General features: G+C 41.9%; 1 protein-coding gene across 1 annotated transcript; it reads right to left on the bottom strand.

Moving 5' to 3' along the window:
* Positions 1–2713: 2713 nt before the first annotated feature.
* Positions 2714–19218, bottom strand: BLOC1S6 (biogenesis of lysosomal organelles complex 1 subunit 6). The gene is made up of 5 exons (XM_004609639.2): positions 18565–19218; positions 14673–14814; positions 11699–11786; positions 6535–6621; positions 2714–6024 (listed from the first exon to the last, which is right to left on the bottom strand). The coding sequence occupies exons 1-5, from the start codon at positions 18644–18646 to the stop codon at positions 5905–5907; spliced, it is 519 nt and encodes a 172-aa protein (XP_004609696.1). The 5' UTR covers positions 18647–19218; the 3' UTR covers positions 2714–5904.
* Positions 19219–22891: the final 3673 nt, after the last annotated feature.

The following is a 22891-nucleotide window of genomic DNA, read 5'->3' as shown; positions in this document are numbered from 1 at the left end:
ATCTTTTCTTTTTTTCTCCTTTTTGGGCCACACCCGGCAATGCACAGGGGTTACTCCTGGCTTTGCATTCAGGAATTACTCCTGGCGGTGCTCAGGGGACCATATGGGATGCTGGGAATCAAACCTGGGTTGGCCACGTACAAGGCAAATGCCCTACCCACTGTACTATCGCTACAACCCCCTTTTCTTCATTTTATGATAAAGTGGCAGAAAGGAGCAACCTTCCACTATTTTTATTCCCAATAGATGGATTTTTATTAATTTATTATTCTTTACAACTTTCCACTATTTTTATTCCCAATAGATGGGTTTTTATTATTATTCTTTACATGCCTATAAGCTACCCTTATTCCAAGTAAAAGATTCATCACCCTTTCCTTTCTCCTTCAATCTTAGCCTTTTCTTTCTCTTTTACCAATTTTACCTATTTTCTTTTCTTTCCCATTGTGTTCCTTTGCAATTCCTACTTCAAGAGCTCTAAAATCAGTCACTGAAAACTGTCTCCCCTGACAACTCTTTTTTTTTTTTTTTTTTGCTTTTTGGGTCACACCCAGCAATGCACAGGGGTCATTCCTGGCTCATGCACTCAGGAATGACCCCTGGCGGTGCTCAGGGGACCATATGGGATGCTGGGATTCGAACCCGGGTTGGCCGTGTGCAAGGCAAAATGCCCTACCCGCTGTGCTATCACTCCAGCCCAACCCCCTGACTACTCTTAACAGTTTTGAAAATAAACCAACACTCACCCAAATTTTGATGTGAAGACTAAATGGCATCTGGCCTTATACATACAAACATGGCAGAAACAATGTTTTGCTTGAGTCAGATTTATCTTGATTAGACCAGACAAATCAAGAGTCTAGACAATCTATACACAGATAGCAAGAACAATAAATAATAACTATAAAATAGAAGTCATTTTTAAAAGGAAAAACCAAGTAACTGTTAAAAATATGTGTACACCACAGAGACTGGCCCACATCCCAAAAAACAAAAGCAACCGGTGTTGGCGTGGATGTGCGGAGAAAGGGACTCTCCTTCACTGCTGGTGGGAATGCCGACTGGTTCAGCCCTTTTGGAAAACAATATGGACGATTCTCAAAAAGTTAGAAATTGAGCTCCCATTTGACCCAGCAATACCACTCCTGGGAATATATCCCGGAGAGGCAAAAAGGTATAGTAGAGATGACATCTGCATTTCCATGTTCATTGCCGCTCTGTTTACAATAGCCACAATATGGAAAAAACCAGAGTGCCCGAAAACAGATGATTGGCTAAAGAAACTCTGGTATATTTACACAATGGAATACTACGTAGCTGTCAGAAAACATGAAGTCATGAAATTTGCATATAAGTGGATCAACATGGAAAGTATCATGCTGAGTGAAATGAGTCAGAAAGAAAGAGACAGACATAGAAAGATCGCACTCATATGTGGAATATAAAGTAGCTGAGAGGTACAAGCTTACAATGTTGCGATTCCTGGTAGATATTTCTCTGGACTTCGTTACTAAAATACTAAAATACAGAAATCCAAAACTATGCTGCTGCTTAGTGCGGCCTCCTGACCTCATATCTCTTCATTCTCAGCAATGGAAAATAAATTACCAAATGCTTTCTTTTCAGCAGATCGACTTTAGGGGGGAGAAACTCCAAATCAATAATAGTGAATTTTTTTGTTTAAATATTGAATGTAATCAAAGTAAAGTGAAAGTAAAATGAAATTTACCAGTTACACATGCGGGGTGGGTGGCTGGGGAGGTGGGGGGAAGGGGCGAGGTATATCGTGATTCTTGGTGGTGGAATATGTGCACTGGTGAAGGGATGGGTGTTTGAGCATTGTATAACTGAGACTTTAACCTGAAAGCTTTGTAACTTTCCACATGGTGAATCAATAAAAGAATTTAAATATATATATATATATATGTGTGTGTGTGTGTGTGTGTGTGTGTGTGTGTGTGTACAGTAAGATTTGGAAGCTTAATGACTACTTTGAAAGAATGATATAAGTGTATGTATATATATATATATACATATATATATGAGAACACAGGAATATATATGAATCTAATGAAATTTATAGATCCAGTCCTGAAAAACACATACATCTAAATTTTGATCAAAACAAGGCCATGGGGTTGATGATCAAAAAAGGCAAAGAAACACTGGGTTACAGACAGGGAACCCTTTGAAGTTTCTGTAGAACCACTAAAATTTGTAGCTTGGCTAGAGAGATAATACAGTGGGTAGGGTGCTTGCCTTGTATATGGCCAACCTGGGTTCAATCCCTGGTACCCCGTATGGTCCCCGGAACTGCACCAGGAGTGAGTCCTGAGTGCACAGCCAGTAGTAAGCCCTGAGAACTGCTATTTATGGCCCCCCCAACCAAAATGAAAATAAACACACCCATGTGCTTTTAAAAAATTTAAAGAACCACTCTTATCCTTATTCTCAGAGAAAAGAACTTATGAGGTCGGTTATTTCAAACAGAATATTTTCACAACACTATCACTTTCTATTTCTGAAACAGTGAGTGGACTTCTTCTCCTAGGTGGAATTGCCATCTTAGGATGTAATCAACACAGAATATTAAGAGAAATAAAACAGGAGGAAGCAAAGAAGTGAAATTTCAGAAACACTAAACAGAAAAAGGGTACGATGTACAACTATTTTGCTATGTACAAAATAGTGCTTGAAAAACCACACTGCGTCATTCAGTAATCTTTTTTTATTACGTTTGTTCAAATATTGAAAGTAGTCCTCATCTTATACACTTAAAGTCTTGGAAAGTGTAAAGTTGGCATAGTTACACACCATATTCACCCACAATCTTGCTGTAGACACAATCCATATTACATTCAACGTCTGCATATTTACATGAGTCCTTATTGCTAAGTAAATACAAATTCCTATCACTTTAGTTTAGTGCAGATATGATAGGTTTCAAAACTAGAGTACATTTTTCAACCCCCTTCAAAAAAAAAAACCCCAGAGTCCTCCTAAGTACCAATTCATCATTTTACACAAAAATACAAGACTAATTTAAGTTTAGTCAGTAAGATATGTCTTCATGCTTCTGAAATACAGCTATGGTTTCAAATTTTAATCACAAAAGTGATGGTACTTCTGATTAATGGTTGACCTAAAAAAAGTAAATTTTAATACATGTGACTACCATACTAAAGTCTTCAAAATTTTAAAGAATATAACCCTAAATACGTACCTTGCCATTCACTCAATAAACATGATTGCAACAGAGAATACCAGAGTTCAATTAACCAAAATACTTTTATCTATTTCCTGCCTGCTATTTTCAATCTTAAATCTGACTTTAAACTAAAGCAGTTTAGAATTTCAAATATTAACCCAACAAGTTTTACTAAACAACTAAAACTATTCTCCATCCTTATAAGTAGACTTCTTGCATCAGAATGATCTGGGAAGATCTGTAAAACTTACATGGTCCTCCCTGCCCAGAACTAATGAATAAGAATATCCCAAAATGGTGGGGCCGGAGCGATAGCACAGCGGGTAGGGCATTTGCCTTGCATGCGGCCGACCCGGGTTCGATCCCCGGCATCCCATATGGTCCCCCAAGCACCGCCAGGAGTAATTCCTGAGTGCAGAGCCAGGAGTAACCCCTGAGCATCGCTGGGTGTGACCCAAAAAGCAAAAAAAAAAAAAAAAAAAAAAAGAATATCCCAAAATGGGTGCCAGAAAATAGTACAGCGGGTAAACTGTGTGCAAGGTGTTGCACACAGCTAATGTGGGTTTGATCTCTGGCATTCCATATGGCCCCCCTAATACTGCCAGGAGTAATTCCTGAGTGCAGAGCCAGGAGTTAGCCCTGAGCATAACTGCTCTTCAGCCAAAAATAAAGAATACCCTAAAATATGTATTTTCAAGTTCCCAGGTGATAGTGAAATGCAGCCCTATGTGGGAAATCTCTGACCTAAACACTTTGACTAGTAGTTTCTAACTTTTACATTACACAAGAATCAGTTGAGGAAATTTCTTTTAAAGGAGAAATAAATAAATGTTTCATAGGTTGAAAATGGTAACTCTAATTCAGAATTTTATTCTTCTTTAATATCTTGTTAGGAGGCTGGGGGGTTGCAGCCACACCTGGCAGCACACAGCGATTCTTGGGGGTGGGGTGGGGGGGAAGGCGGAGATGTGATGCTGGGATCTAACCAGGGTCAGTCACATGCGAGGCAAATGACGTAGCTCTGCCCCTGTACTGTCTCTCCAGCCACAAGAAACTAGCATTTTATATATGCATTGCAGTTGGTCTAGGAACCACTCTCAGAAACAATGTAAATTCTTGTGATTAAATGAGTTACATTCACTATTTTAGGTGACAATGTCCTACAAACCCCAATTAATCCTGTCCTATGCAATAGTGTCTAACATTTTGTCTTTTCAAGAAAAATAAATTTATATTCTATGAAGTCAAGTCAATTGTGAAAAATCTTCATTCATTAAAGGGAAAGGTTTTCAAACTAATTATTTATACCTTAAACACATGAGATCTTAGCACTCAATTTGAATCTAATGCCTCTTCCTCATTAAGATATGTGATCAGAGGTAGTAATTCCACCTTACCAAGTGTGTAATATAGATCATAAAATATATACATTCTAATTATACAGTTTTACAGGTTTTATACAATCTCTATATAACAGAGATTGGAGAACAGCTGGATAGAAAATACTTAAGATAGTAAATAATATACTCAATTTTAAAGTATGGAATGTCATAATATTTCCTGCAAACAATAAGTTTCCACAGAAAGTCAGAAGGAAACATAGAAGGTATCGTGCTGCCTCTTTTGCAAAGAAGATATTTACTAATTTTCCACCATTCCTGTATTACCCATAAATTGAGCTGTTGGAGTACATTAGGAATTTCTTAAAAGCACAAAAAAGTAGCCACAAATAAGACCACACAGGAAATCAGAGAATAAACAATATATATATATATATATATATATATATATATACACATATATTAGATCTTCCACTTGGATTACTTAGCTCATTATCTTATCAACTTAACAAGTGCATATCAATATATTACTAATTATCACAGATATTTACACATACTTGATTGTGTGACAGCTCCACTCCTCCAACCAAATTTTAGAAATAGATATAATTTTCTTTAAATGCAGAAGCTACATAAGACCTAAATAAACAACAACAGTGCTTAGGTAGCAGACAATGTATAGCGTCTAGGGTTCCATCTAGCTCACCTATTCTATGTCTAAGATGCTATTACTTTCTGGACACTCGCCTACCATACTTTCATGAAGGTTTACACCATCTCTTTTTCAGGAGCATATGTGATTAAAGAATTAGCATTTCTTCTTAACAAAGCAATCAAAAACAAATAGGCAAAATTCAGTATTATATTGCCAGAAAAGGAAAATCATTTCATAAAGGAAGATATTGTAACTTTTAAATCCACACAAAGAAGTCAAAATTTTCAAATTCTTAACCATTTTAGGGGGCAGGCTATTAAATCACTTTCCAATTTATAAACAACTCAAGGCAAAATTAGTGAAATTTTAAATTAACACAGCGATACCAGCACTGCGATCTGTGTTAATTTAACCACATTCTACATTCAAGTGTGAGCCATCAGTGGTACACACAAGCCTCGTCAACATGTTAAACAAAACAAGCTGAAAAAAACATAAATATGGGACACTGTGTCTTCTACACAGGAAAAAGGAGTTTCTTTAAAGGCTAAAATGAAAATATAGAGATACAGTACTCTGGAAAAGAAATTTTTGCAAGACTAATGTATAAGGCACTATATATTAACTTCAGTCTACATTTAGGTTATCTGAGCCCAGAGAATCTGGGACAGAAACATGCCCTTGACATATTCAACTTTTATTCATGTCCTTTTAGCTGGTTTGGCAATTAACTGCTTTTCTCTTTCAAATTCTTTCTCTCGTTGTTGCTCCCTTTCCAACTCTTCTTTTTGTCTCTTCTGCTGCAGCTTAAGTGCTCTTTTCTATGTCAAAAAAAAAAAATCAAAACCAGACAAATTAAAGATTCAGGTTATGATCTAATTTAATAGTACTTTGATATGCGGTAATCAATACATTTTAATAAATTTCATAGTAAGTTATAAATTCATTCTGGATGATTAAAAGTCTCCTTAATAACTCCCACAAAAATTATTCTAAATTTGTATTAAGAACTGCAGTGACATATTCCAAAAATACAAGCCGACTAGTCCAGCTGTCAGAGGAGCCCACCATGCATTTCAAAGGCATATTTTCCAGGGGTTGGGTGCTCAGGAATCACGCCTGCTCTGGGGTCCATAGGTGGTGCCAGGAATTAAACCCCGTATGCAAGGCAAGTGCCCTACCCACTGCAGTATCACTCTGGTCCCCTCAAGGGTATGTTTTAACAGAAAACAATGTGTCATGAATTCAGTATGTCACCTTATATAGACATTTAAAAGGTCAGAAAATGGAATCTACTTTTTCTAAAGAAAGTTAAAGAATTTTCAACTCACTTTTAACTTTGAAGTCTTTTCATGAAGCATGAGCATCTCTTTCCTTATATTTACCAGCTTCGCATGATAGTGCTTAGCTTCAGTAAACTGAACATGGAAAAATTAAATGAAAAGTACAGTTGAAATAGAAAAATTAAGTTAAAATATAAAAACAAAAAAGTACGTCAATGCATAAATTCTAGCTTACTCTTCCTAAATTGGTTAAACTTTGTAAAGTCTTAATTATCTCCATATTTTAGTTTCTGAATTTAAATTTTGTTTAAACCATTAGGATTGGGGCTGGAGCGATAACACAGCGGGTAGAGCGTTTGCCTTGCATGCGGCCGACCTGGGTTCGATTCCCAGCATCCTATATGGTCCCCTGAGGACCACCAGGAGTAATTTCTGAGTACAGAGTCAGGAGTAACCCCTGTGCATTTCCGGGTGTGACCCAAAAAGCAAAATAAATAAATAAATAAACCATTAGGATTTTAAAAACCTTTAGGACTTCGAAAACCACTAGGATTTTGATTCATTTTAGATTGATGAGTTGCCAAACACACACACATAACATAGTTTATAATAATATTTTGCTTGAAAAACATGCAACATGATATCCTATAATTCTTGGGAGATTATCCAAAAATGTTCTCAATTTCATGCCTTGCAAGATGCCAACACTAGTTGATTCCAGGAACCAGTGGTCTGCTGAGCACTGGCAGCACTGCAGCCTGAAGGTCCCCAAGCACCACCTGGGTGGCCTAGGTCATGCCCAGTACCATAGGGTCAAAGCAACACTACATTCTTGGGCCCTCATATTGAACCCAACAGGCCTGGTTGGTCAAGAATCGCCAGGAGACACCCCCACAGCCTCTTAAGCCTCGCTTGCGAAGCCCCCAAAAAACAAACAGATCAAAAAAAAAAATGAAAACAAAATAAAGACATTATCCTTTACAAGGGAATACATAGGACAGTTCTAGTGAAACATCTGCCCATTAGGAAAAACCAAACAAGGGAGCTCTATGGACAAGTTTGGGCTGATGACCAAGCCAGACCAAGCGAAACAGCCTCTGTGTGGACACTTTCCTCCCCAATGAAACAAAATGAGGTAGGTGGGTCAGGAGAGAGACTAGCACCCTTCAGGAGGCAGCTGACTTCCAGTCTGATGATCTGTTTGGGGGGAGTGAGGGGGTGGGAGGGGCTTTCAGTTTTCAGTCCCTAAATAACCCAAATAACCCAAACCCCTCAGGCTAAGAGGAGACTTAGTTTCTGACCCTTTGATAAGCAACAGTACTGATTCTGTCTGCTTCATCCAGTCATCACTCAGCCATTCAACAAATACTTATTCATCAACTCAGTGGGGAAGACAAACGTAGTCAGTGTAGTCTTGCCCTCCTTCACACGCCTGGAACTATTTAGATGATTTTATTTCCTACAGTCTGCTGCCTACTGCTAGAAAGCATGAACTTTCTATGGTGCACTTTTTTCATGGGGCACTTTTGCTTCTCTGTTGGCAAGATAGATATTCATGGCTCAGGCTACCAAGCAGCAGTCACAGTCTCAACACTGCACAGAGAAGTCAGACTCAAAGACAGCGGCTGTTTGCAAGATGGAGTGCAGGGTTCGCTATGTTAGAGGATGAATGATTCTAGGAGCAATAAAAGCTCTTCCTCATCTCTGTCCTCTAACCAGCAAACCAAGAAAGTAAAAAAAAACTCCAAAACTGAGAAGACTAAAGTCTTTCCAAGCAAAACCCCCAAACTCCTCCGCAATTTAATTTTATTATTAAAAATAAACAGCTGGCTGGGGCTGGAGCAATAGCACAGCGGGTAGGGCATTTGCCTTGCGTGCGGCCGACCCGGGTTCGATTCCCAGCATCCCATATGGTCCCCTAGCACCGCCAGGGGTGATTCCTGAGTGCAGAGCTAGGAGTGACCCCTATGTATCGCTGGGTGTGACCCAAAAAGCAAAAAATAAAAAATAAAAAAATAGACAGCTGGCAGACATCATTTCTGAGCTTTCACCTCACTGCAGTGCTGGTCTAACATCTGTAAACAGAGACCAACTGCTTTAGGGCCTCCAGAATCATGTAGGGGGGGCAGTGATAACACTTTTTCATCAGATTATTCCTTCAAAGCTTCAAAGATTATATTTTGGAAAAGAATCACTTTGATCTTAACTCAAGGAATTGTAGCTTGAAATACTGAAAAGTTGAAGTCCAGCACAAACTATTCCAGAAGTCCTCCTTTCTATCTGCTCACTTGTTTGTTTCTACTTTGGGGCCACACCCAGCTGTGCTCAGGAATCACTCCTGGTGGGCTCAGGGAACCTTAGGGGATGCAGAGATCAAACCTGGGTCAGATGCATGCAAGGCAAACACCTTACTCTCTGTACTCTCTCCAGTCCCCTCTGCTTACTTCTTATAAACTAATCCTGCTGACTCCTTTGTGGAAAAGTATTACCAGTGGATCAAGAGCTACACTACATAAATGGGGTTTTCACAACTCTTACATTATTTGTCCATCACAGAGAAAGTTGTTTATGATCTTAATAGGGGTCACAGTTGGCAATGCTGGGGAAGGGGGGAAACGTGGTGCCAGGGATCAAACCCAGGATCTCACACATGCTCGGCATGTGTTCTACCCTTGAGCCATATCCTCAGCTTGGAAATACCTTTTTAAATAATTAATGCTGACTTAGGCTACTGGCAGAATTCACTCCACATAATGACAGAACTGAGGTTCCTATTTACACACATGCAGGTTGCTGGTTCCTGAGTTTCAACTTGTTTTATTTTTTATTCCCTACCAAATTCCTGTTCCTTCACTGCTTTTGATGCTGCTGTTGTTCTGATGGCCAGCTGCACATGGTAGGGCTTCCCTTGTGCAGCAGGGTTGCACGTTAGGTTGCTGTGTTCTCAGAGTTAGCCCAGTGCTCCTGAGGTATGCACTCCTTCAGCTGCAGGCTTGCACACATGCTCACGAGGGTTTGCACTTACTGGAGGTTCACAAAGTTACAGTGCTCGCTGGGGATCACACTGTGCTGCTGTCACATGAACTCACAGAAGTGATATTTCCTAGCTGTGTTTCTTATTTATCTTTCTAGTTGTGGGGCTTGTTATGGGGGTGGGGACGGGTGGCACCCCTTTAAGTGGTGCCTACGCACACCTGGCTCTGGTGTGGCTCAAAATCACTTGTAGCAGTGCTGGGTAACCCAGAGCAGTCAGGATTAAGTTCAGCATAATGACAATGGGGATTTGAACTCATGATCATACGCTTGCAAAGCAGGCATTCTAAGCCAATGCACTATTCCTGTGGGTCTTATTATTTTGAAAATGTGGGGAGAATAGCACTTGGTAAAGAGTGGGACATTTATTATAGTTCAGTCTTATTTCTTAATATTTGGATTTTTAAGGTTAGTTTCATTTTGGGGAGAGGTGGCCAATATTCAGTGGTACTCCGGAGACCATGTGGTGCCGGGAATGGAACCCAGGATTCCAACATGCAAAGCATGAGCTCAGCTCTTTGTGCTATCTAATGTATTTTCTAATATTTTGTTTAAACTTAAGGCATCTTGCTACAGAAGTCAGAATCATGATAGCAACATTTAAAACTCGAAGTTCTGTAAGACTAGATGAAATTCAGTCAGAGAAGAATAAGCATTTGGGTTCAGATGCTAGTAGTCTAAATTTCAATCAGTTTAATTTTGTGCAAGTTACATTTATATATGCAACTTGGAAATGTCCTTCTAAAACCACACTCCTTTGTTCTGAAATTAATTTTCCCATCTTAGAAGGGAACACTGATATTTAATAATTTGTAGACTATGATCTCATGGATATAATAAAATCAACACCTAGACAGTAATACCACATAGGAAATTAATTTTTTTTTCTTCTTGGGTCACACTGACAATGCACAGGGGTTACTCCTGGCTTTGCACTCAGGAATTACTCCTGGTGGTGCTCAGGGGACCATATAGAATGCTAGGAAGTGAACCCGGGTCAGCCGCATGCAAGGCAAACACCCTACCCACTGTGCTATCGCTCCAACACCCAGGAAACTAATTTTGTTTTCTCTTATATACCAATTTTTTTTTTCTTTTTGGGTCACACCCGACCATGCTCAGGGGTCATTCCTGGCTCATGCACTCAGGAATTACTCCTGGCGGTGCTCGGGGGATCATATGGGATGCTGGGATTCGAACCCGGGTCGGCCGTGTGCAAGGCAAACGCCCTACCTGCTGTGCTATCACTCCAGCCCCCACCAATTTTATTTATTGTAAAAATATTAGAGATAAAATCAGAATTTATGAAATTCTGCAGTAAAATACCTTAAGCTGTTAAAGTAAGGTGTGGAATAAGAGTAACTCAGTGGATTAATTATATGTTGTGGACTAGTTAAGCCTGCATTTGTAACTGAGCTAATAACCTATATCAAAACAAGCCACACAACCTAAAAGAGACCAAAATTAAATTGCTAATATTAATAAAACAAATAATTACTAAAATGAGAAGCGTTTTTTTTCTGTTTTGGGGCCAAACACAGTGGTGCACAGGGGTTACTCCTGGCTCTGCACTCAGGAATGACTCCTAGTGGTGTTCCAGGGACCATGCGGGATACTGGGGATTAAACCTGGGCTGGCCACCTGCAAGGGAAATGCCCTACTCGATATACTATTATCTCTCTGCCCCAAAAGCACTTTTCTTAGGGAAAAAATAGTACCCCCAGAAGTTCCTTATTCTTAGCTTTTGTAAATTATTATAAATAGATTTATTTCATGTTTTTATAAGCTCAAATTTCCAATCACAAATTCAAACACTCAAAAGCTAACAATTTAAGATAATAACAAAAAAATCAAGTTTTCCTATTAAAACTTAAATTTTACCAATTAGAAGATCTTAAGTATATATGTAAAAGAATAAGTTGGGGGTCCTGGAGCCCCCAAGATAGTACAGCAGGTAGAGTGTTTGCCTTGCATGTGACTGACCCGGGTTCGATTCCTAGCATCCCATATGGTCCCCTGAGCACTCCCAGGAGTAATTCCTGAGGGCAAAGCCAGGAATAACCTCTGTGCATCACCAAATGTAACCCAAAAAGAAAAAAAATAGAATAAGTTGGGAGAATAAAACTAATCAGTTCTAAAACAAACTGCCATTAAGCTGTATGAATAAAATCATACTTACCAATGCATTAATATCCAACATAGAATGACATTCCTTAAATTTTGAGATCTCTTGTTCCAGTGTATCTAGTAATATAACTTGGTTCTGTCTGAAAGAAAAACATACAGCCAAATAAACTTGACATACCATGTGTTCTGGAATCATTTCATCTTGGTTCAAATGAAATGTTAGAAATTAAGCTGAAATGTACTGACTTTCCAATGTTTACTTGGTAAAGCGTATTTTTTTACAAAATAATATTCTAAATTACTGATAATCTGGTGGGCTGGAGGGATAGCACAGCAGTAGGGCATTGCCTTGTATGTGGCCGACCCAGGTTTGATTCCGCCCCTCTTGGAGAGCCCAGCAAGCTACCGAGAGTATCTTGCCCGCATGGCAGGGCCTGGCAAGCTACCTGTGGCGTATTCGATATGCCAAAAACAGTAACAAGAAGTCTCACAATGGAGACGTTACTGGTGCCCACTCGAACAAACCTATGAGCAACGGGATGACAGTGACTGAATCTGGTAATCCAAATCTGCCTTTCCCCAATTTCAACCTAATAACTAGTCAATTTTAATGTTATTTTATTACCTGTTATTTTGAGCAACTCTATTATCCTCCCAAAAGTTTAAAATGTTATCTTGCCTTCAGAATTGAAATACTGGAGCCCCAGAGCAATAGTATAGCAGGTGGGATGCTTGCCATGCATGGTGAACTCAGCAGATTCAATCCTGGACATCACATATGGTCATCCAAGCCCCCAAAAATGATCCCTGAGCGCAGAACCAGGAGTAAGCCCTCAGCACAACCAGATGTGATCCTCCCCCACCCCAAAAAAGTACTGAAATATGAAAACGGCAACAATCCCATAAAAGAAATGACGAGCAATAACTTTTCAAAGTAGAGTTGGAAAATATGTATTAGGGATTAGTCAAAAAAGAGACAAATTAAAAAAAAAGACTAAGAATCACAAGATTGCCTGCCAATAACCAGTTGTGTGTAATCTTAGAAATTGAGTTTATTTTTGTATAAATATCTTCATTTATAAAGCAAGAAGGTCAGTCAAGGTAACTTCTAAAGCTCTTCATCAAAACTGATTAAAAGTCTACTATAGGGGTTGGACTGATAGCAGAGCGGGTAGGGCGTTTGCCTTGCACGCGGCCAACCCGGGTTCGATTCCCAGCATCCCATATAGTATAGTCCCCCGAGCACTGCCAGGAGTAATTCCTGAGTGCAGAGCCAGGAGGAACCCCTGTGTGTAGCCAGGTGTGACCCAAAAAGCAAAAAAATAAAAATAAAAAAATCTACTACTGAGAGAAACCAACTTTCCTAATAATACTAATTTTCTTCCTATAAATTAATGCTAGGATCACAGGATTGCAAGTGACACTCAAGCATCATACAATGGAATATTTTAAGGAATATTATAAACAAAGTAAACATGATATGATTTGTTTCTAAGAGTACATTAGGAACAGTGATGGGAAAAAATAAAACAGCAATGACAAAACTGAAGGACAGTGATAACATCCACATCAGGCTATAACTGAAACAAAAATTGAAAAGAAAAAAATACCAAATTACTAATAAAATTTATGAAAGTGCAGTCATCATTACCAAATCCACAACCATTAAAAGGATAGCAAACACTCAACGAACTTAGTTAGATGGAAAGACTGAATCCTTGAAAGATAATATCAAAAACTTACAAAAGGAGAAACAGATGGTCCCCAGAGCACCAACAGAAATGATTCCTGAGCACAGAGCCAGGAATAAGCTCAAAGCACTATTGTGTGTGCCTCCTCAACCCCGCAAAAGACACTGAATTAAAATAACAAAATAACAAATACACATATAGTTTTGGGGAGAGGGAGAGATGCCTCACAATCTGTGCTCAGAAGAGTTGGGGGGCCCTCCTGGTAAGAGTCTGATAGTTAACTACCAAGATCCACCTATTTAGACTTCATAAGACTTGAAGCTTCCTGGGCCATGCCTATCAGTGATGGGGCAGGGCGGTGGAGGGTAATGTACAATCAGAAATAAAATAGGAGCCTTACCAATGTACTGCTGAAACTGAAGCCATCTCTCTGGCCCTTAACATCTTTTGTAGAGATATTTTGCTCTTGGTCTTCTGTACCCAATGTTAATTACAAAGTAAATTTAAATTTCTATCTACCACTCCTCAATCTCCATAATTTCTATACTGGTAGTTTATAACAAAAATTAAACTGAAGACAGCTTCAGAACTAGAATCCAAATCCAGTGCAAATTGTGCACATTAACTGATTCCACTTCTATGGCTTCTATTTATTTATATAAAATGGGTCATCTCAAAAAAGGGTGAGTTAGCAATTTCTGGCATATGAATCACAACTGAATAAAAAGAAAGACTCTCAGTAGAGGTGATCAAACAGATGGGAATTGTGGGGAGACGAAAATATACATGTGAAATAAACTCAGTATTTTAACAATAATTTTTTTTAAAGATTCTCCAAAACTCTCATGGAGGCTTTTTTTTTTCCTTTTTGAGTCACACCTGGCAATGCTCAGGGGTTACTCCTGCACTCAGGAATTATTCCTGGCAATGCTCGGGGGACCATATGGGATGCCAGGGATCGAACGCAGGTCAGCCACATGCAAGGCAAATGCCCGACCCACTGTACTACTGCTCTGACCCCCTTTCCAACTCCACTAACAGACAGGTCTACACCCACCCTGTGAGACTGCCAATAGGTGATACTTTCATAAAATAATGATGAAATACCAAAATCAACAACTGAATCTTAGATCTAGAGATACTTCAGCAGTCAATTTTATTTTTCACATTTCGGTTACTAAGCACTACCTTCCACTGCCAGTTGCTATCCTTACTAAGAATATTTGTTAAACATGACAAACTGTTGTACTTGAATACAAAACATACACCTTTACTAGTGAACCAGACAGACTGTGCTAGAGGGGAAATGATTGCCCTTCTGGTGCGACAGCTCACGTGAGTTCCTGGAGGGCTTGCTTGGATCTCTGCAGATCTGGCAGATAGTGAGAAAGCAATCCTTCCACCAGTTGTTCCACAGCTTTGTCTTCTACTGGCCCATCCTCGACGAGCCCTTCATCTGGAGAAGAGTCACTTAAACCTAAACCCAAGCAGAAATCAAATTTAGGAAATCAAATTGACATGGAGGAAAGAAAGGTGGTTAGCAATGAATCAGTGTATACACAGAGATTATTACAGATTTAAACTTTTATCTTCTGAGCTTCCTCTCAAAACCAAATTATAAGTTACTGGTATAATTGTTTGGGTTAAAAGAATAACATGAAAAATTCTGAAGTTATACTTTAGACAGGAGAGCTATAGATTCTGGGTCACTATTAAAGGAACCTAGGGGCTGGAGTGATAGCAGAGCGGGTAGGGTGTTTGCCTTGCACATGGCCGACCTGGGTTCAATTCCCAGCATCCCATGTGGTCCCCAGAGCACCCAGAGCATCGCCAGGAGTAACTCCTGAGTGCAGAGCCAGGAGTAACCCCTGAGCAACGCTGTGTAACCCTAAATAAATAAATAAAGGAACCTAAAGATAAAAGTAGGAAAGTTGTCAAACTGAGGCAAGAAATTCTGATTTCAAAAGCATGCAGAAATTATATATGTGTGTATGTTTATTGGCAATGCCTGCAGGCATTTGGGGAGTGACACCTACTAGTGCATGCCAGTTATTCCCAGCTAGTTGGCGGAAGGGGTATCACTCCTGGCAGTGCCGGGGGAACCTGTGATGTGAAGGATCAAAGTGAGCCTCTTGTGCTCAAGCCCTTTGAGCATATCCTGGTATTTTAAAAAAGACTTTCCCCTCTAATCTGTGGAAGTAAAACTGTATGTGCTGACTCAAATACATTGGTATACATAGCAAAAATAGCTAAAGGTATTTTTTTCTAATCTGTGGAACTAAAAATATAAGTCAATGTATATTTTGCATATAGTTCACTACACCTTCTTACATGTGAAAGAAAGAGGCAGTTTTGTTATTTGTCATCAGGAAAGATTTTCTAAGAATTTCTCCTCTCGAAAATGAAACTCAGCAGTTTCACTGGCTCTTGAATGGGGTCCAGGGTTCCCTTCCCAGCACCACAGAATAAGAAAAAGGAAAAACTTTTCTTCTTGTCTGAGAGTCAGCATCTTAATTTACAGTAGGAAATAGTGTACAATCACTATCTTCTGCGTAGATCCATGTATGATGTCCCTACTATGCCTCATACTTTGAAATATAACAGTAGAAGCATCGTGCCAGACATTCAGAAGTGAATACCCATCAATCACTCCTTTTCCCCCAAGAAAAGTTCAAGACAATTTCTAAACAAGGTTCAAGGGCTGGAGAGATAGGACAGGGGTTAAGGCACATGTCTTACATGCAGCCAAGCCTAGTTTCATTCCCACCACCCCATAGGACCCCCACAAGAGTTTCTAGGTGCAGTTCTGGAGGTAGGTCCCGGCACCAATGGATGGATGGCCTGGGAAGTTTCCCAGCAATACAGGACCCAAGCACCACTGCATCCCTGGGCCCCTGAACTGTATATGGTTCTAAATGGTTGAGGATGGTAAAAAAGGGTTCCCAGGCCTCCTGACTATCATTTGAGAGCCCATTCCCCAAAAGGGAAAAAAAGAAAGTAGCCAAGATCAAATAATCATCTGCAATAGGTCAATTACGACTAGGTCATTAATAGGTCAATAATAGCTCAATAAATAGGTTCTCATTTCAGAATAGGGATGGGGGAGTGAGATGGTAATAATTCTAAAACTGTAGTCTAAAAGCAAGGAATTCATGTAGTTACAGACATTCAGTTATTATACCCAATTCCTTGTTATGGAAGATTGAAGGACAAAAAACTCTTATCCTAGTCAAATAAGAAAAATACTGCCCAACTCTATTATATACTAGGTTCTGAGATTATAATAAATAAATCCCCTTCTCTGAAAGGGCTCAAACTCACAGGACATAAGTCATGTCAGGGAACAGGAACTGTCAGGGAAATTCAGAAGAAGGAAAGATCAATTTCACCATAAAAGTCTGGAACTATCCCTAAAGAAACTGTGGATACCAGAGCACAAACTTGAAAAACAGATGAAATTTTCATTTCAAGTGTTATTCACTGCATAAAAGTGAAACAAGTGAGGGTAGGGATGATCATCTAAAAAGTGAAAATACTTCTCTGAGTCACTCTGGAGATTTCTTAAATAGCCTTCAAAATAGGTTATTTGAAGAAAAATAAAGAAAAGCTAGGTTATTTGGAAATGAGGCCTTTGGAAAATAATATTAGGTTTACTGAGGTCATGAGGGGATGGTCCCCAAGATAGGACAGAGTCCAAGCCCACTCTCTCTCTCCACTGTCTAATTACAGAGAGAGAAAATAGTCATTTGCAAAACAGGCCGAGGGTCCCCACTAGAAAGCAAATCTCTAGCTCTGAGATCTTAGTCTCAGCAGCTTCTTTCTTCTGCACTTCATGTTTTTTGCACTTCAAAGTGCAAAAAGATTGAACTATAGAATACTTCCACATTTTGTAATTTGCTTGTCTGCATGTTTGTGTAACAGTTCCTGCAGAATAAATGCTCAGGAAACTTAAGATGGTTTATACATTTCTAAATGGAAACTGCAAAACTGATTTCCTAATGTGACAGACAGTGCTCATTTATAGAGCCCACTAGGCCTCAGGGATACTGTTTCCAAGTGAGTAAGAATTCTAAGGCAGGATTAGAAGGGTTGCATCCTGTTTCAAAATAGGCCTGCCCTGCAAAGAGGGAATCTGGGTGTCTAGTGTGCCAGTTATAAGGAGCAGTGAGGTTATGCATCCATGTGATTGCTTATGAAGATTCTCAGCAAACTGGTAGAACAGACTTTTGTTTAACCAGCAGTAAGGAGCTACTGAAGATTTCCAAGCAAGGATACAACATCAGATAGCTGTTGTTTTATCCTGAGTGATGTGGCAGCCAGCAGCAGGATGGATAGAATGGGCGGAAGAAGCTGGAAATGGACCAGCCTTACAACTGTTTTTGTACGGTGAAAAGAAAAAGAGGAGATGGAAACTGGGGTAGCGGAATCCTTCAGCTTAAATACTGGGCCAGAGGAAAATCACTTTACAAAATCCCAAAACATGAGGAGTTCTATGGCACCATTAATAGCATCAGACATCTGCTTGGAGGTGCGTGCCCTAGGGGAAGCTGGAGCAAAACCACCGTCCAATGAGCAACTCAGAAGGTAAGTAGGTGTTAGGAGCAGCACGAACTGCAGACACGAAGGAGGCTTGTTTATAAAAGCAACTTCTGCAAGTGTGACTGCAGGCCTCAGTGAGGAAAGGCCTGTCCACGGACGGGCTGAGCGCACGAAGTGGGTAAGGGTATAAGCCCTGTATTTCTGTAACACTTCCCCTGTCCCAGGACCTTCCCATCCAGGACTCCGCATCTGACCCACACAGCACAGAACCCGCTTCTGGTTCTCTCCAGACTCCCAAGGCTGGCGCGTAAACACCACCGTTCTGGGAGCGCTACGAGACGGTTCCTATCAATTCTTGTTACCACTCTGGATGCCCTGGGATATCAAGAATCAGCTCTGTGCACGCAGGGGGAGGGAGCAGAGAGCAAGCCAGCGGGAGCGACAGGTCAAGAATATCGGCTACATTCATCCTCCGGCCGCCCTCCCGACCACGCCACCCTCACCCACGACCGTGTCACTAGCCAACCACATGCGATGCACCGGGATCAGCACTCAAACACAGCAAAAAGACACCGCCCGCAACCGGCCGGCAAGCGCCGTGCGAACGCCCGGACTCCCGGCCGCCGCGGCCCGCAGCGGCCGCCACCCTTGGGCCGGGCCAGGGCAACCACCCACTTGGCTCACGTACCGGGCGTGGACTCCCCGGCTCCCAAGTCCTCGGCCGGCCCTGCCAGGACCCCGTCGGGGGGCGGAGGCTCAGAGACATTCATATCCCTCCCGCTAGGAACAGGGAAGCAGCAGTTGGATGGAAGGACGGACGCAGGAAGTCAGGATCCAAGGCCTCCAGCGTCCGCCGGACTCCGGCGCCCGCCGCACCCGGACGTGACGCCCCGGAAACGTGCGGGGCCCGGGCACGTGACCGGTGGGGGGCGTAGGTCGCCGCATCTGGACCCTTTCCCCCCCCCCTCCCACCCCACCCTCTCACCCCGCCCGCCTAGCGCCATCCCGGCTCCCCACCCCGGGATTTAGCGCTGACGTCACAGCCCCGGTCTGGGCAAGGCGTTCCGGGAGGGGCAGCTGTGGGGAGCTCTCAGGGCTCTCCGGCCGCGCGGGGGAAGCCTTGGGGTGACCGGAGGGGCAGCTGTGGGAACCGAGCTGTCAGGCTGTGTCCACTGAGCCCAAGCACTGCTTTTTCAAGCTTGTGCCCCAAGGTAACGCCTTAGGAACAAAGGCTGCTCGCTTTCCGTGCTCTTTGGGCGTTTTAAAAAAAAAATCATTGGTGGAGGATGTGACGTTGGAACGTTGTATGCATGGAACTGTCATTCACAATACTGTAAATCGATGCATCAGTAAAAAATAAAAAGTGGGAACGGGGGTATGTTGACAGGGGGGCGGGGGAGAGTGATTCACTGTTTAGCTCTTTAAGTTTCAGCCTAGGGTTTGCTGCCAGTACTCAAGATTCCGGTTCTTCCCAGGTTAACTGTATATGCATGATGTATATGTCTTGGGAAACCGCAACTGCTTTGGAAGTTCAGTCCGGTTGTAGGAAGTGCCCATGCAGACATCCTGTGGAATGAATTACTTCTATGCAAAACACTTAGAAATGGGTAGAGGCTGCCTCAAACCAAATAAAATGAGCTATGTATCCCCACCCTTTGAGCTGTTCTTCTTGCCTTGACTAAATTAGTGATTGAATTTTTTATGTTGCTATCCCCAAAATGCCTCACCAACAATTCTCTATGCTGCAACCAAAGCTGTATTTGTTTTACTTTTGTTTGGGGGTCACACCCAGCGGTACTCAGGACTCCAAGCTCTGTTCTCAGGGATCATTCCTGGAGGGGCACAGGGTGTGGCAAATCAAACCCAGGTCAGCTGCCTGCTGTAGTATGACTCGGGCCCCCAATGTTATCTTTTTTAATTTTTTTGTTTTGTTCGGGGATTACTTTGGCTCTGCACTCAGTTATCACTCCTAGCACTTTTCAGGGGGCCATATGGAGTGCCAGGGATCGAGCCCCAGTTGGCCCAGTGCAAAGCAAGCACCCCACCCACTGTACTAAGGCTCCAGCACTGACTTTTTTTTAAGTAGAATTTACATCATGTCACAGAAACTTATGCCATCCACATACCTCTTCATCTATTTGGGCCCTTTCCTCAGACCTTCTCAGTGCAGGAATGGAGCCCAAGTCTCATACTTGCCAGGCATGCACCAAACTTACCACTGAGCCCATCCCAGCCCTTCAGTAACTTTTCTTACTACCAGTTAAAAATCCTGGGTGAGAGGTTGGTTCTGCATGTGGTGCCCAGCAACCATGTATGGTCCCCTGAGGACCACCAGGGGTCACTTCTGAGCACATTGGGACAGTTAAGAATCCTGAAAAACCAACGTTGCAAAAGCATGGTGTGGTGTGTGTGTTCCAGTTCTCAGATCTCCCTCCCTGCCTGCCCTGCATCCTGATTTGGGATATGTAAGATTCTTTCTTTTACTTTGTAGAGTTCCCTCTCTCTTTTCTTGCTTCCATTTCCTAAGTAAAATATGCTGCTTCACTATGTCTTCTAAAATTCATTTTGGCAAAAATAGAAACGGAGCTAAGGAGATCTGAGTAGGGCCAGGACTTGAGTGCTCACACTCTACAGGGGTGGGTGCAGATGTGCTGGTCCTGACACTGTGTCCCACTCAGCCACAGAAGCCAGTAGCTCCACGGTGGCTTCCGCACCTCCACTTTCTGGCTCACCAGGCTGCCTCCAGCAATAAAAGAATTCACTTCTAGACTGGAACTCAGCTCTGCCATCATGTTAATTTGATCCCAACGAGACCGTGTACGGACTTATGACCTACTGGACTATAAGCTAATAAATGTGTATTGCTGGAAGTATGTGGCAACACAGGGTTTATTACCACAGTAATAGAAAAGTAATGCACTATCTATCAAACATCCTTTATTTCATCCAAGCATAGTCCGAAAACTATATTCTTTCATGCCAACAGTACTCTTGTTCATGCTTAAGTTGGGAATATTCTATAGTCTATTCGGTTCCAAATGCTACTTTATCTTTCCAGGCTCAGCCTAAGTGATACATGACTGAAAGTCAGTCATGATTCTGGCATTGTGGAGTAATTCTGGAGTTGCCAACATCTGAGGTTTTTTGTTTTTGTTTTCCTTGGAGAGGGAATGGAACACCCAGCTGTGCTCAGGGCACACTCCAGTCTCTGCACTCAGGGTGACTCCTGGCAGGACATGGAAGACCGTATGGGGTCTCAGGAATCAAACCGAGGTCAATAATTTGCAAGGCAAGAGCCTTATCTGCTGTACTATCTAGCCTCCACATCAGAATCTGTGATGCATAATTTCTGGTCACCGGCACCACAGATGGTCCCTGAAGCACCACCAGGAGACACCTCTGAGCATAGAACCAGGAGGAAGCCCTGAGTACTGCCAAGTGAAGCCCTAAATTAAAAATAAAAGTTAATTGAATTTAATAGATGAAATTAAACTGTCATACACTGCTTATCTTATCATCTTTTTTTTTAAAAGAGTTATCCATGTTAGAAATTTGGAGAATATTCTTTTTCAGCATTTACACTTCAATGCAGAGAGTCTCTTGCCCCCATGCCTGGCCCCTCAGAGGGGGTGGGCTTCGGTTTCCCTCCCCGCCCCGAGCAGAGCTTCAAGGCCAAAGACCTCTGGAGCCTGGCCACAGCCATGCTCAAGGCCCCTCTCCACACGTTCAGACGAACCTCACGCATGAAGGAACCAGCAGAGGAACCCAGGTGTGTGGGATGTGGGGCTGAGACCTCCAAGCCTCCTCAGATCAAGACTGGGCCTCTTCCGCCCAGATTCCCCATTTTCCAGTAGCTAGGCGGTCACACCCAGACACTGCCCCCTGCGCCATGTAATCCCAACAACGACCAACATCCTGAGACTATAAAACCAAGTTCCTGGAAGCTTGGACATCTTATAACCTAGTTCTCCCTCTGGGAGACCCTGGCAAGCTATTGAGTTTTCTGTCCACATGGGAGAGCCTCGCAAACTCCCCATGGTGTATTCATATGCCAAGAACAGTAACAATGATGGGTCTCATTCCCCTGACCCTGAAAGAGCCTCCAATGCAGCACCATTGGAAAGGATGATTAAAGAGAGGCTTCTAAAATCTCAGGGCTAGGATGAATGGAGACGTTACTGAGACCACTTGAGAAATTTGACAATCAACGAGATGATGATGATGATGATGATGATGATGATGATGATGATGATGATGATGATGATTACACTTCAATGTTAGATCAGGGCTGGAGAGATAGCATTTGCCTTGCATGCTCCTGACCCTGGGTCAATCCTCAGTATTCCATCTGGTGCCCTGAGCTCACTGGGAGGGATCCATGAGGCAGTCAGGAGTAAGCTCAAGTACTAACTGGGTGTGACCCAAAAGAGAAATAAATAGAAAAACTTTGCTAGAAAACTATCACTTGTATCACTTGTCATCCCCTTGATCTTCAGTTTGCTCGAGAGGGTGCCAGTAACGTCTCCATTTCTCCCTGTTGCATGCTAGTGTAGCCCAATGGTATCTGCTTGCTCCAGGAAAATGAAGAACCTCAAAATGTTCGTTCAGGGTTTTGACAAAGAAGTCTGACCATCCCATAGGTGGGTGGCCATGTGGTCTTTTGACAACCCGTGGAATCCAGTCGGTAATAGCTCTAGTCCAGCGGTCGTCTCTAAATTGCATTATGTGTCCGGCCCATCTGATTTTCGATGCCATGGCAAACAAGACAGCGTCCCTGATTCTTGATCATCAACAGAGGTCAGAATTCTGGATTCCTTCTCTCACTTGAGTGAAATGTGATATTCCAAGCATAGCTCTTTCGATTCCTTTTTGGAATAGCATCCTGTTCTCATAGGGCCCAGGCCTCTAAGGCATATGTTAGTGCAGGAAGAACAGTGGAGTTGGAAAGATGTGCCCGGAGCTGGAGGTTCCTCGTCCTCTTAACCACTTCTTTGACGTTCTTGAAGGCGTTCCAC

The sequence above is a fragment of the Sorex araneus genome, chromosome 3, assembly GCF_027595985.1.
Source record: "Sorex araneus isolate mSorAra2 chromosome 3, mSorAra2.pri, whole genome shotgun sequence".
In the NCBI taxonomy this organism is placed as follows: Eukaryota; Metazoa; Chordata; class Mammalia; order Eulipotyphla; family Soricidae; genus Sorex; species Sorex araneus.
The sequence above is the reverse complement of the archived record's forward strand: the minus strand, read 5'-3'. Positions and strand labels throughout refer to the sequence as shown.

Excerpts from the sequence above, each read along its gene's own strand:
- BLOC1S6 (XM_004609639.2), bottom strand. The coding sequence starts at position 18,646 with ATGAATGTCTCTGAGCCTCCGCCCCCCGACGGGGTCCTGGCAGGGCCG. Across the intron at positions 11,787-14,672 it reads CAAGCCCTCCAGGAACTCAC|ACAGAACCAAGTTATATTAC; the intron begins GTGAGCTGTCGC and ends TTTTTCTTTCAG. Across the intron at positions 6,025-6,534 it reads AAAAGACTTCAAAGTTAAAA|AAAAGAGCACTTAAGCTGCA; the intron begins GTGAGTTGAAAA and ends TTTTTGACATAG.